Below are 13,832 nucleotides of genomic sequence, written 5' to 3' on the forward strand. Positions count from 1 at the left end.
TAGAAGGCGAAAAAAAAAAAACAAGTGTCGAAAAGAAGAACGAAAACAAAGCCACGCAGAAACGCCCGCCAAATGCTGTGAAATGAGGAAAGGAGAAAAGAAAGTCGTTCAGGCTGCGGACGCTGCCACCTGGGCATTGGACCCGGGTCCGTGAGGACCATTTTGGTCGGCTTGAAGTCGTCGAGCTTGTACTTGGGCTTGGACTGCCTGGGCTTGCGCCTGCGCATGGGCCTGGGCAGCCACTTGAGCCTGAGCGGCTTGTTCGCGCGCCTTGGCCATGGTGATGGCCCGGTGTTGCATGATTTGGATGCTGTACGCATCGGTGTCATACTCGGGCTCCTCGTCGGAATCCTCGTGGTCGAACTTGAAGCGGTCTGCCTTGAGGGGATCCAGTTCGACTTTGTGAGTTCCCATGTTACGACGGTCTATCATCAACCGGCCACCACGTCCTACTCGTCGTCGGAAAGATGGCATTTTGTGTGGTTCGTCGTGCAATTCCAGGGCATGCGAAGCAAGTTTGTCTCGAGAGAAGAGCGGGCTTGTGACGTCTAAAGCGGTATCCATCTCACCAGATGCTTCTGATGAGGGAGGAGTGGGCAATTGCGCTGTGAAAGCAGGTCGGAAGGCTGCCACATCGAATGTCCTTTCGGGGGATGGTGATAGTGGTGCACGAGTGTGATCCACATATCCCTCGTTCCATTTGATGTGCTTAGTGATATTCTGCTTGATATCGCGCAGAATCTCGTTTTCTTTCTCTGCCTGAACTTCCTCCAAGAGCTGCAGGTCCTCTGCGCCCTGAAGGCCAGCCTTGAGAGGCATGCGCAATTGGGGAGCATTGGGACGTTGTTGAGGCATCTCGAGCACTCTCTTCTTGGGCTGTGAGGATAGGTCAGCATATGCACGTTTTTGGCGGCCAGAGCAGCGACGCTTACCTTTTGGTTGATGAGATCCTCGTCGTCGTCCTTGACGTTGAGCTTGCGCTTCATCTCCTTCACCTGAGCACGCTGCTCGAAGATCTTCTTCTCCATGGAGAGCATCTCCTTGCGGGCAATCTCACGCTGGCGCACCAAAGCAACGAGCTCGCGAGCATCTTCCAGCTCTTTGCGGAGACGTCGCAGCTTTTCTGCGCTTTGCGCATCTCTACCACGGGTCTTGCGGATCTGGCGGACCTCACGTCTACGGAAACACACAAAGGGATCGCTGTCATCGGTGTCTTGGCCGGTTTCGAACTGCGGTATGTTAGTTGGGCAGGATCGCCAATGGCATGCGAGGCAACTTACCTTGAGCTGTGATACAAGGGGGTTGTTCTGCACGGCCATCCGACGCGACTTCCAGTGTTCATATATTTCCTTCGCAAAGGGCTTCATGGAATCTTCTAAGCTGGCGTCCATCATATCTTGCATGTCGGCGAACGACAGCACTGGTGGGTTATCGACTGAAGCATACGGCTGTTTGGTCTGCGCTGTCTCCTCAAAGAAGTTCATGACTTCCTCAAAGATATCCTCAGTGCATGGCATCGCCGACGCGTCGCGCTTCTGGTTCATGATCTTGAGGAAGACATCGTCCTCCTCGGTCATGTTGTACGGACATCCGCAGCAGTCCTCGACAGTCGAGGAGAAGCGAATGTATGTCGCAGGTTGCGAGAATATGGGAGGGTAGAGTTCGTCATATTGGAGATTACTGAGAATGGTCTCGGGAGTGGGAATGTGTGCCTCGTTTACTTTGCCCTGGGCGGTGGCATTGATTGCAATTTGCAGATGGATTTCCTAGACGCGGTCTGGGTCAGCATGGGCCATTTTATATTGGGGTGAAAATCTCGTGTCATTTTGGCGATAATGTCACGTGACGGGGATAGGGATGAGGCTAAATTAGTGCGAAAAGAGGGACTCACCGACTCCTCGGCCTTTTCGACGCCGGTTTCAATCTGTTGTAGAGAGCTCTGGATGTCTTCGTCGAGGGCATCGATCTCGTGTTCGCGGACGACGGGGATGGACGCCTTGGAGGTGAGCTTTTTCGGGCGCGTCCTCCCCATGCCCCCATACCGAGTCATAGCGTCGGGACGCGCAATAGGGCAACGACCATGGGCGAGGGCCAGGTAAAAAGGGGATCAGCAGAAAGGCCTGGTCATGCGCTTTCTCGTAGTCGTATTTTTGAGATGAAAATCGATGGGGAAGGGGGAGATATTGACGGCTGAAGTTGGGGTGATTCACGGCTGGAGGTTGGGTTGACGTTGCAATGTCAGCCGGCGGTGGCCTGTTTTGGCCGAGTGCACGGCCTCAGGGGCTCGCTTGCCTGTCCGGAAGAGGTTAGTGCGGGGCTGGGCGATATCAGATTCTCCGCCCTTGGCGATTCTCTCCTCTTTGGTATCTTGTGTTTTGCCTCGTCAACACATCAGTCTTGGTTTTTTTATTGTTCAGTTCCACCTGTGTCCATTCCATAACCCGCTACTCGACCTTTTCTCCTTCGGTTACTTCAGTTTCGTCACCATGGAGCAAACCAGTGAACCCAACGCCGCTGCTATCTACGATGCGCGGAGACGCCGCGGCTCCGTCGGTACTACCCAGCTCTTCGAGAACATTGTGTCTACATCCAACTGTGAGTTCGCCACGGTCGCATATGGTTCCTTCTTGGTGGAACGATCGTGACTGACTGAGCGACAGTCAACAGAGATGAGGTGGACCGTCTGCGCAAACGCTTCATGAAGCTTGATAAGGTTGGACAAGCTGTTCAAGTGTCGAAATGTCTCTCCATACTAACACACTCATAGGATGCCTCCGGTACTATTGATCGCGATGAATTCCTTTCCCTCCCTCAAGTGTCTTCCAACCCGCTCGCCACGAGGTTCGTGACCCGGATATCACACCACCTTGACCATCTATAAACAATCCTCTAATACATCCTTTCACACAGAATGATCGCCATCTTCGACGAAGACGGTGGCGGCGATGTCGATTTCCAGGAATTCGTGACCGGTCTGTCAGCATTTAGTTCCAAGGGTAACAAAGAAGAGAAGCTGCGCTTCGCGTTCAAAGTTTACGACATCGACCGCGACGGCTATATTTCCAACGGCGAGCTTTTCATCGTGCTGAAGATGATGGTTGGCAACAACTTGAAGGACGTGCAGCTGCAACAGATCGTTGACAAGACCATCATGGAGGCCGATAAGGATCAGGATGGAAAGATCAGCTTCGAGGAGTTTACGGATATGGTGGAGAATACGGATATCAGCCTGAGCATGACGCTGAGTAGGTCACCCTTTATATGTTCATTTGTTTGGGGGTACGAGTGCTGACTGTGTTCCAGATCAAATATGATTTCCACCTCACTGGTTGAGTGGATATATCGTATTCAGTGGGTTTTTCGTTTCTGCGATTGAACATTTTTCCCGTTTCCCTTGGTCTCAACATGACATGACTCAATGATCAGCGATGTGTGTGTAGTTTATTTCTCAGTCCCGGTATGGGAATCGATATTGGATTTCCCTTTCCTTTCCACGCGTCTATGCCATTTCCTACTTACCTCTACAGCAGAAAGTCATGAAGCAAGTGGCTAAAGCAACATCGGAAAGTATATTCTCAACCCAAGGTATCAGAGTCTAGTATCAGCCATATCCCTCTACAACACATCACGACAACACCCACACCCCAGTCCTTACCCAATTCATCGGGTACAAATTTACACTTTCCCCATTCGATTCACCACTGCCGCCTCACCAAAACAATGTCTTCCCGTTTCAGCCGCGACTGAAACACTCTATTCCCATCCGAACCGACCCCATTCCGCACCCGCATTCACTCAGCCCAAAATCCAAACATACCTGGGCACGCTACACCAGTTCTCTCTCTTTCCGTCTGGGCTGCAGTCTCGTGGGCCGGATGACTCCTATCCAACGAGTCGGGTACGGGTGCAACCACAATGCAAACGCACATCCCTGACCGAACTGCAGCAATGCCGTGGATGTGGGGGGCGCGCAGTGTGTGTGGCCGTAGTGGCAGTTATACATGTAGCTGTATCGGAGTTGGATATACCTCGGTATACTTGAGCTGCAGCCACGCAGATTTCCTTCTAGTGCTGGTTCAATCGCAGCTGAGATGTTTATACCCCAGCACCAAACTTGTTATTGTTCCTCCCCTCGGGTTTATCTGCTCTTCTATTGGTACACCAGACTACAGTATGCAGGTCTGAAGGACTATGGAAAACGTGATTAAGATATGGATAGGTCCCAGATCCGCTTGCTATGCTGTTTAGCCCGATGAACCCGTATGGAGTAATTCCGCAAAGATCAGACCCTTATCAACATGAAGCTCGCCACCAAAATATGCACTTCTTCAGCTTAGGATTTGTGGTATTGACTGTATGATGACGTTGAGACTTCAGCTGCTGATTTTTTTTAAAAAAAAGCAAAAATGTAAAGCAGAATTTACTTCCCAGGCGGAGCTGCATTCATGTTGAAGTCCTACTACCTCGCTTCCACTGGCTAGTATGATCATTGACATGCCGACCCATAGCAAGATCGTTTGCTGGACTCGAAGCTGATCCCAAAATCATAGGATACGGTCACCAGTACAAATATGCACCTATTTGCATTCTTTACCGCTCTCTCTTACTGGTGTTCGCGTCGATCAATCAAGTTTTATAGATGCAAGCCATATCATGAACCATAACAGAGAAAGAATTTGAGCAATCTTCTAATCATCCGCTGAAGCGACAAGCAAATGTAATTCGGAAGTCGATTTGTGCTACTGGGAGTGCGGCGATGACGGATTCTGCAAAGCTAGGCGATCCTCCTAGAAGTTGTGACTGTTGTTCCTGGCCACGCTCATTTTGGTTGAAGTTCTTTTAAGAGACAATATCTCTCAATGTTACTTTTGATCTTGTGCGAAGAAAGTCTCGGATTGTCTGTGCTTCTAACAAGTCTACGTTAAGATGAATATAAAGGGACATGCTTGTCCTAAATGACACCGCTGGCCTCCTAGCTGCCAGACTGAGTGGGAAAGTATTGCATAATATTGAAGATTGCTAATAAAGAAGTAGAGGTGAAAATCACAGATTAATTTCAAACCAGTCTTCCATGACTCACTATATCAAACCCCTGCTCTTAGCGCCAGGAACATTCCTCACAAACTTCGCAGGCGCGGTAGTTCTACGCGTCGATAACATGACACTAAGACCTCGCTTTCCATACCACCATTTTATTTGGCGAAGAATCGAATGATAACGGTCTAGTTATTCTGAGAGCCGTATATATCAGCGTTGAAGTAGTGGAGAGTAGCATAGGTTGTGATAAAGAGGCCATTGAGCATCAACAAGTATTTCACGGTTAATGCTATTGGTGTGTAAATTATTTGGAGGAGGATTAACAGGTAGAGAGATGGCCGGTGAGTGTTTGTTTACATAGCGGTTGGCGCCGATTAGGAACTGTGGCTCATAATAAAAGCCTTATGCAGGGCTCTTATGGACATGTGGCACCCAAACAAAGCCCCTAGCTCCATGGAAATAGGCCCAGGCATGAAATACAACCTGATTATAAAACATATTGAGACGAACTTAAGTACTACGACACTGGAGCCAGCAAATTGCAGAGTTAAAATAAAAACAAGTGTATTAACAGCAATTCTCACCTTCCCGATCCCTTCCCCTAGTTGCATATTTCTAACGTGCCTCTGTCCCCGGTACCCAGTGTATGTACATGTACAAGCTAAATATGCATGCACCCACGCCGGTACGGAAAACGAAAACCAAAAGGTAAAAGGTAAAAGGTAAAAAGGTAAAACTGAAGTATAAGATACCCACTTGTACATAGCCCCAGAACTGGTTATATTTATCCCATTCAAATTCTTCCATCTTCCTTTCCATTCCAATACATCACCGCGTCGGGGCGTCCGTGCTCCCGACTGGCAAACTGGACTGGAAGAGCAGTGGTGAGACGATAATTTCGGAATTCCGAGGCACTGGATTCGCTGGATCTGCAGTCCGAGAGGGAAGTCGTACAGAGCGAGGCACAGGCTTTGGTTATTGTTTTAAAAGAGGGTAGGGGAGAGATGGGGAGAAAATGGAAGAGTAAAGAGAGGAAAGGAGAAGAAGAAAGGAGAAGGGGGTGTCATGTTACGCTCTCTATTCATCTCTACATTATACATTCCAGGGTAGCAATTTCATAAAAATATGGGTGGGTAAGTGTTTCAGCCGAGATTTGTACCTAAAAGCGCCCGTTGGGTTCTGGAAGACACCAGCCCAAGCTTTTAGTAAGATTAGCTGCTTTGTCTGACACGTTTGAAGATATCTATATCTGAAACAGAGTGTGGTATGATCCTACCTTCTGTTGATTAGGGTTTAGAGTGTAGTGTGTAGTATACTGATGAATGGACGTTGAGTATCTCTACACTATTTGTAGATCTGCATGATCATGACAACAGGTGTAAGCATGAAACCAGTTCCAGGATCGTGTTATGTGCTACTGGTCTATCCAACATGTCGGGCTAGTTGATACCAATGGGATCGAGTCCACCCGAGTCCCGATCTGTCTTATTGTATCGGGCGATCTTCTATTGTTTTATTTCCAGACGTCGCACATCTGCAGGAGATTGCATCATCCTGTCCTGTTTCGGTGTAGGCTCTCAGCCTATGAGTGGACAGTAGATCCAGGGCGCAAATAGTGACAAAGTGACAAAAGGACGAAAGTGCCATTTCCCGGATCCAGGACAACAATTTAGGTACATGTCAATCGGGATCGTCGTCGCATCCGCGAGTGGGTTCTTCCATAGTGTCGGATTAGGGCTTGGATAGATCACATCTCCACCTGGGGTAGGAACGCGTAAACAATAACAAGAGCAATAGCAATGACAATACATATAAATATATGTATATATATTATAACATATACTCAAATACTCATCAATAGTAATACTAATACAAATACTTATAATTGCTTTTGCCCGATACCTGAGCAATCAGAAAGAGGAAACTGACGTATGTAGGTGCCCGTCAGGACTTTGGCAAACAAGGCCCACACGATTAAATAGATTCGTCCACTATGTTCATCAGCCTCACTTCGAGTCGGCTAAGCTCCCCGGAATGTAAAGCGCCCCCTTTTTAGGAATTTTGTTGATTTTGTTGATTTTTTTTCTTTCCCCCCCACGCAAGGGGACTTGTCTCAAGTCTTTCACTATCAGCCCCAGAGAGGGTTACACACCAGAGAAAGCAAAGAAAGGTCCACCTGACCTCGACAGCTGAACCCCCTTTATTATAACGCAAAACATTCGGGAGCCAGGAACCAGAACACCGGGTTCCCGATTAGAGACCGAATGGAGTTTAGGCGTCGATCCTGATGTATATTTTCGTAGTCCGAGAGAGGTATAGTTCCCTATGAAGCCCTAGTTTCTTCCCCCTTGGCTTCTTCTCCTTGACTGCTGGCTAGATCTTCGATCTATCCACACCATGACCCGTGAGGACTGTGACTTGATCCCATACTCGGCTCTAGATCTTTGATCCACTCGCTTTTCGCTATATCTACCTAATTTGTGCCTAAGCTTGGTATCTATTCCTGTTATTTCTGTTTCCTGTTACTGTTACTGTTACTGTGACCTGTTTATTCTTAAATTCCGTCGCGCCTGCGCCAGAGGACAAGATTTGAATGTCTATTTGAACCAAGATCACATCTGGTTCCATTCTACACTTTCCCCAACACAGAGAGAAGAAAAAGACCTTCAACATTTCTTTTGATTCTTACACAACCACCCAAGCTGGCATCCTACGTGAGCCCGCCGCTCTCCCCCAAGCATTGGGCCCTGGATCAACGATCCTGGAACCCAATGGATGGCGATCAACGAATGAAGCATGAGTCGTCAAATGCTCGCAGAGCACCTCGCCGTGCAACCGATCGTTTTGAGGCCACACAACCACGTGGAGACCCAACGGGGATGTCGCAACCGGAGCAAGCCCCAATGTCCTACGACTACGGATACACAGGCAGCTACGGTTCCTTGCAGACCAACGAATTGCAGTACCAGGACTATGCGCAGCAACAGCAAGCACAGCGAGCTCCCAGGCGACGAGGACAAGAAGCCTTCTATGATTCCATGCTGTACTTCAACCAGCAGGGTCCAACCCAAGGACCCTTCGAGGATGTTCCACAGTACCAGACACGGCAGTCTGCAGCGATTGAGGCGCTAAATCAATTTGCCGTTCCACAGTATTTTGAGGATTCTGCAGGGTCTGGGGTCCCAGTGCTCTCGCCGTATCTCAACCCGATGCCTTATAACCAACCGGGCCCCATGCGCCCAACCACCCAGTTTCCAACCGGTTTCACTATCGGGTCCGAGTCTATGAGCCGATTGGAACCCGAGCCGTCACTGCAGTCCGATCCGTCGAATCTGGAGGAGGCCGTGGGTCGATACCAACGAGTCCTGCGCCGCACTTTCGACCACACGCGAGCTGGAAGGTTGGTAGAGGCTGGTGGATTGCTGCTGGAAATCTCTGAATGGCTTGTGACTAATGCACGGGATCTAGGTAAGGATTGTCCACTGGTGTTTCCTTTATGTGAAGTAAAAAGTTCGAGAAAAGAACAAGAGACCTTCGGCCATTTACTATGGCCGTAGCACAGAAGTCGCACTTCCGGCAAGGCCCTTGGGGGTAGATGTCTCTTTTATGACCTTCATGTTTCCCTGCAGGCACGCGTCATGCAAGCATAATCTGACATGGAGACTAACTACGTGACACGTTAGGGCTCCTCCGCGATGACAGCACTCATTACTCCGACCGCCTCAAGCTCTGGAACGACTTCAACCTGTGCTGGCTGGCATTCTGTCAAAAGCAAAAGGATTTGGTGTTGAATGTGATCGCCGGGCATCCGTCGCATATCAGTTTACTACGTCGAGATCGTCTAGAGGCCATGGGAAAGGACTTGATTCAACTGTGCGATCAACTGGAACAGCACGGTCTGGTAGACTACCAAATGGGCATCTGGGAAGAAGAGATCTTATCCGGTATAGTGCACCACTACCACCTTCACCACTTCATCTCTAACCAAGTCCATCTATATAGTCCTAGGCCAATGCCTCGATCTGATGGATAGCAGACCCGAACTCCCGGATCCCACAGCCCCGGCACCTCGCCCATGAGCCCAGCAGGAGGGAAAGAAAAAAGAAAAAGTAGAGAAAACCTTGAAAAAAAGCAGACAAGTCGCATCACAAATCGCATACTCCAAGTTCCGCCAAGACACGGCTGGGCAGCGATCGGAGACTATTCGCAAATCAAGTCCCAAGCGCCACAGAGTGGGCTATTGCTCGCTAGCGTCGCGCCATCCCCGATGTGATATTGGACAATCTGTCACTGCCCAAAACTAGGGCTGACTGTACTTTCTGCAAAGAGAAAGAGAAAGAGAAAGAGAGAGATCGACTCTTCCTATTTTGAGTTGGGTCGCTATTCGCTGCCCTGTCTTCTCTATGACATACCCTCGCCTCACTGTGTTATACCTTTTGTGTCTGTGATGCTTCATGGTCCTCGTGTCGTCACCTTCCTACTCTCCTACACTATCTATTCCTCTATATCCTGAAATGACGAATCTCACGAGTTGTACATAGCGTCATGTCTCATCTTTCTGTGTTTTCGAGGTGGTTTTCTGGTTTTGGTTTTACGTTGTTTCATTTCGATCCTACCACGTTCTCTATTCTCTATCTCCTTTTCTTATTTCTGTTATCTTATTTTATGTCTGTATTGCACTGACTTGCATTGGACGTGGACAAAATGAATGGGAAGGAAAAGGAAAAGGAAAGACCGGCGCAAAGGAGGGACGATACCTATGTATTTGAGTTCTCGGACTTTGCTTTGGCTTTGGCTTTGGTTGTAGTGGGGTTGCAATTTGATGTATGTGAAAGAGAGTTCGATCCGAGTTTGTATATCTCGTATTCCTATTGTGCCTGATCTTTGTCTTGAGCTGAAAGGTGGAGATGAAGATTTAGATCGAGCCTGATATTGATCGGACCCGCTGAGGCTTGTTGCCCATCTAGTAGTTTTGTGGTCTGGTTACTATTGGGTGTCAATCTCACTCCTCAAATTGTTAGGCTTGGAAGGAGAAATGGTTTACTGCTAGTCACGGTATAGTGCCACTACATTGAACCAAGAATGTAGTTCATCATATTCAATTCAATAAACCTTGAAATCGACCCCATATGCATTGAGAGTACAGGATATAAAACAAGTCGCGAACTTGGGGTGCCATGGCTGGTGGAATAATACAGTGTAGAAACAAAAGGAAAGGAAACTGGGAAAAAAGAGACCAAAATGCTCGGTGTACAAGAGGGAAACAGAAAAGAGCAAGATCCGTCCCTTAACGCTTGACCCAGGTAGGCATCTTGCGGGCCTTGACATGACCAGGCTTCTTCCTCTCGACGCGACGGGCATCGACAGTGATTGCACCAGCTAAAAAGAAAACAAGTTAGCAATTGATATCCCAAGAGAAACCCATACCAGAAAACGTGAGATGGTAAAAAAGGAAGAAGGAAAACATACCCTTTCTCAAAACACCCTTCAACCCGGGTTCATGAACCATCAAAGCCCTAGCAATAGCCAACGTAACAGCCTCCGCCTGACCAGTAACACCACCACCACGAACAGTAGCCCAAACATTATACTTATCAAGACGCTGCGTACACCTCAACGCCCAAAGCGCACTTTCACGATCATGAACCCGCTTAAACGCCTCAACAAGGCTCTTCCCATTAATCAACACCTCACCCTCCCCCTCAACAAGCTGCACAACAGCCGAAGACTCCTTCCTCTTTCCCTTACCGCGCGCACGCCCATTTTCATCAAGAGTCGGGGGCTCGTTCTGCACCGCGTACGGGTTTCCAGGACGCAAGAAGGAATTCAGCGTTTCGCGAACCTCGCCGGGAACAAGGTCCGGCTGGATGCGGTTGAGGCGCTGCAGGATCTTGACGAGGGATTTGTATTTCTTCATGGGGACTGGCTCACCCACATAGTCGCGGAACTGAGCGAGCTTGAACCAGGCCATGCGGGGTGCTTCGCCTGCTACTACTGTGGGCAGGGAGGCGTATTTCGCTTGCAGGGTTTCGAGTTTCAGGACGTGGTCGATGAAGCGGGGGCTGCCGGAGAAGTAGGATGGTGAGGCGGGAATGATTCTTGCGGGCTTTTGGGTAAAGGTTCCGAAGTTGATTTCTTGCGCGGCTGGGGCTGGTGTCTTGGTTGCTTCGGCTTCGGTTGCGTAGCTGCGGCGGCTGCGGGTTTGGTGGATGGGGAGGGTGGAGAGGCGGGAGGTTGGTTTTGGGAGAGATGTTAGGCGGAGGGATTGCATCGCTTGTGCGATGTTGGGTTTATGCCACGCCATGATGGGTGGTTTGTGGGCAATTGGTCTGGGGTTTCCGTGTTGGAGTTATAGATGGACTCCGGAGTGTCATGTTTTTTGCGGGTCATGTGACCTGGCAATATCAGTTCCTCCGAGCACCGAACTACCAACTTCAACATACTGGTAGGAAAGCTATTATACTTACTCAATTCATTTAATAATGATGTGACTACAAGGATTAAGCAATTGAATGCATAATTCGAGTCCCGAGGGTAGGCCAGACGAAGGAGGCACGAAACTCCAAAGGGATTATTGGGCCATCTCAGTATCAACCACACCCGGACAGGCAGACAAGTTACATAACGAGTAATACAGGTTGACAACAGCTAACACAATGCATCAAGAGACATCTCAGTCTCAACCAAGGAACAGGGACACAACATACACCGCGTTAAAGTCTAATAAGCCTGGATCACCTGATTTATGAACTTCTACTTGATCAAACTACGGAGTACTTTACTGAATAAACAGAGAAAATATGCACAGAAATCAGAGTTATCTCTGTTCTTCATTGCTAGAGCTAAACTAGCATCGACCAAGCATCTGGTATCCAGAGCAAGAGTCGGATCATTCCGCATCGCAACGTATTCATAAACGTGAACGTGAGTCAACATAAACACGTAAGACCATAAGTCAAGGGGAGGTATTTTAGAATCCCAAAAGATTTCAGGCAGAGGAAAGAAGAGAATAGACGGGATGCGTCGGCGTTGGTCTCGCACACGTCATTCGGGGTATTTGGGGATGAAATTTTAAAGATGAGAGGGGTGACACGCTTATTTGAAGACGTGGCCGTCGGCCCACTCAAGGGTCTTGCCGTCAACGGTGACGGGGACGTCCTGAGCCCACATGTCCTCGATGACCTTGCGGTCAGCCTCGTTGGAGGCATCGAGCTTGGTGTAGGTGTAACCCTCCCAGTCGGGGCCGACCTGGAAAGCGGGCTCCCACTCCTGGCCACGGACCATGAAGGCACCGTTGACAATGCAGTCGTAGTTGACACCGTAGACGGACTGGGCACCGAATAGGTACTTGCGGGAAGCCTCAAGACGGGCGTGGAAGCCACCGATCAGGTTGTTGGCCATGAAGGTGAGCTTGAGCTCGTTGTTGTACTTGTAGTCAACCTTCCAGAGGGAGTACTCATCGGCCTTGAAGTTCTTCCAGAACCAGGGCATGGCCTCAGTGCGGGGGTCGTTGTTGGAGAACTGGCGCTTCCACTCATCGAGGATGAGGGTGGGCTTGCCGAGAGCCTCGAGGGGGTGCTTGGGCTTGGGGGCCTCAGCGGCGGGCTTCTCCTCAGCAGCGGGAGCGGGGGCAGCAGCCTTGGGCTTCTCCTCCTTCTTGGGGGGAGTGTACTTGATGCACTCCTCAGCGAACTTGGGCTCGGGGAAGACGGCCTTGAAAGAGTCCTGGTTGACAATGGTGTTGTACCACCGGGTAACGGCGGGGTTCTCCTGGCGGAAGGTCTTGTCAAGGACAGTGGCGAAGGCGCGGGTGAGGAGGGAAGCGGCGAAGATATCAGCCAGGGTGATACGCTCACCAACAAGGAAGGTGTTGGCGGTGAGGTGGGACTCAAGGACAGCGAGGGCCTTGAGGGCATTCTTGGCAGCCTCGTCGACGGTCTTCTTGTTGTAGCCATCGAGACCCATCAGGGGGCGGTACCAAGCGCCGAGCTTGGGGAGAACCTCGGCGTTGGCGAACGAGAGCCAGCGGAGGATGGAAGCATAGTCCTGCTTGGTCTTGCCGAGGAGAGTGGTCTTCTCGTTCTGGGAGGTGACTATGAACAGGACAGGTTAGTCGAGTTGCTCTGAAACTTGAGTGGATCCATGAATGGAGCAATCAGGGGTGCCAATGGCACAATGTGGTCAAAGGAAGAAAAAAAAAAGGGGCGTCCAATTTTTTCTCCCAAAGCGGGGTAGCCAAATATTTTCAGAGTGCGTGTTCCTCAACAGTATTGTTCTGACAGGGATAACTATAAATGAACTCATCATAAAAGATGATGACTTGGAGGTGCTTGTGGTGTTTTGGTGCAGAGGGAAAAGTCTTCACTTACCATAGACGGCAATGGCGATGACCTCGGAGAGAGTGAAGCCGTTGGCACCCTCGAAGGCAGGGATCTTGCCGACGGGGCTGATCTTGCGGTACTCAGCGCTACTGTTGAAGGTGGCGGCAGAGTTGGCCTCAGTCTTGACCAGCTCCAAGTCGAGGTCGTTGTGCTTAGCAGCGACCAGGATGGCCAGGGTGCGACCGTTGTCCTAGACAATGTCAGAGAGGAGCTAAACAATAAGAGAGGAGGAAACGTACGGGCAGACCGTAAAGCTTTCCGAATGCCATTTTTAATGTAAGGGGTGGATGATGAGAAGAGGAAAAAAGAAAGGAAGGAGAGGGGCTGGCGAGAATTTTGTGCGGATGGCGGCCGCTTCGGCGTTCGGAGGAAAGATTTGCCTGGTCACGTGGTGTGGGGCTCTCAACATCTATA

General features: G+C 49.6%; 5 protein-coding genes across 5 annotated transcripts; 2 read left to right on the top strand and 3 right to left on the bottom strand.

Moving 5' to 3' along the window:
• Positions 1–108: 108 nt before the first annotated feature.
• Positions 109–2,050, bottom strand: PENARI_c014G04503 (uncharacterized protein; the record flags this gene model as incomplete). Its single annotated transcript, XM_022633484.1, has 4 exons — positions 109–876; positions 933–1,229; positions 1,281–1,766; positions 1,892–2,050. The coding sequence occupies 4 exons, from the start codon at positions 2,048–2,050 to the stop codon at positions 109–111; spliced, it is 1,710 nt and encodes a 569-aa protein (XP_022486649.1).
• Positions 2,051–2,486: 436 nt separating this feature from the next.
• Positions 2,487–3,314, top strand: cnaB (calcineurin regulatory subunit B; the record flags this gene model as incomplete). The annotated part of the gene is made up of 5 exons (XM_022633633.1): positions 2,487–2,595; positions 2,661–2,713; positions 2,768–2,841; positions 2,911–3,245; positions 3,304–3,314. 5 exons carry the CDS (start codon positions 2,487–2,489, stop codon positions 3,312–3,314), a joined length of 582 nt encoding a protein of 193 aa, XP_022486742.1.
• Positions 3,315–7,940: 4,626 nt separating this feature from the next.
• On the top strand, positions 7,941–9,116 carry PENARI_c014G07560 (uncharacterized protein; the record flags this gene model as incomplete). The annotated part of the gene is made up of 3 exons (XM_022633558.1): positions 7,941–8,505; positions 8,721–8,981; positions 9,040–9,116. The coding sequence occupies 3 exons, from the start codon at positions 7,941–7,943 to the stop codon at positions 9,114–9,116; spliced, it is 903 nt and encodes a 300-aa protein (XP_022486495.1).
• Positions 9,117–10,324: 1,208 nt separating this feature from the next.
• Positions 10,325–11,341, bottom strand: PENARI_c014G05252 (mitochondrial 37S ribosomal protein uS9m; the record flags this gene model as incomplete). Its single annotated transcript, XM_022633499.1, has 2 exons — positions 10,325–10,416; positions 10,507–11,341. 2 exons carry the CDS (start codon positions 11,339–11,341, stop codon positions 10,325–10,327), a joined length of 927 nt encoding a protein of 308 aa, XP_022486526.1.
• A 791-nt stretch (positions 11,342–12,132) lies between these two features.
• Positions 12,133–13,687, bottom strand: PENARI_c014G12547 (putative translation elongation factor eEF-1 subunit gamma; the record flags this gene model as incomplete). Its single annotated transcript, XM_022633653.1, has 3 exons — positions 12,133–13,130; positions 13,407–13,608; positions 13,658–13,687. 3 exons carry the CDS (start codon positions 13,685–13,687, stop codon positions 12,133–12,135), a joined length of 1,230 nt encoding a protein of 409 aa, XP_022486540.1.
• Between the last annotated feature and the right edge of the window lie 145 nt (positions 13,688–13,832).

Source organism: Penicillium arizonense (genome assembly GCF_001773325.1).
Source record: "Penicillium arizonense strain CBS 141311 chromosome Unknown PENARI_contig014, whole genome shotgun sequence".
Classification (NCBI taxonomy): domain Eukaryota; kingdom Fungi; phylum Ascomycota; class Eurotiomycetes; order Eurotiales; family Aspergillaceae; genus Penicillium; species Penicillium arizonense.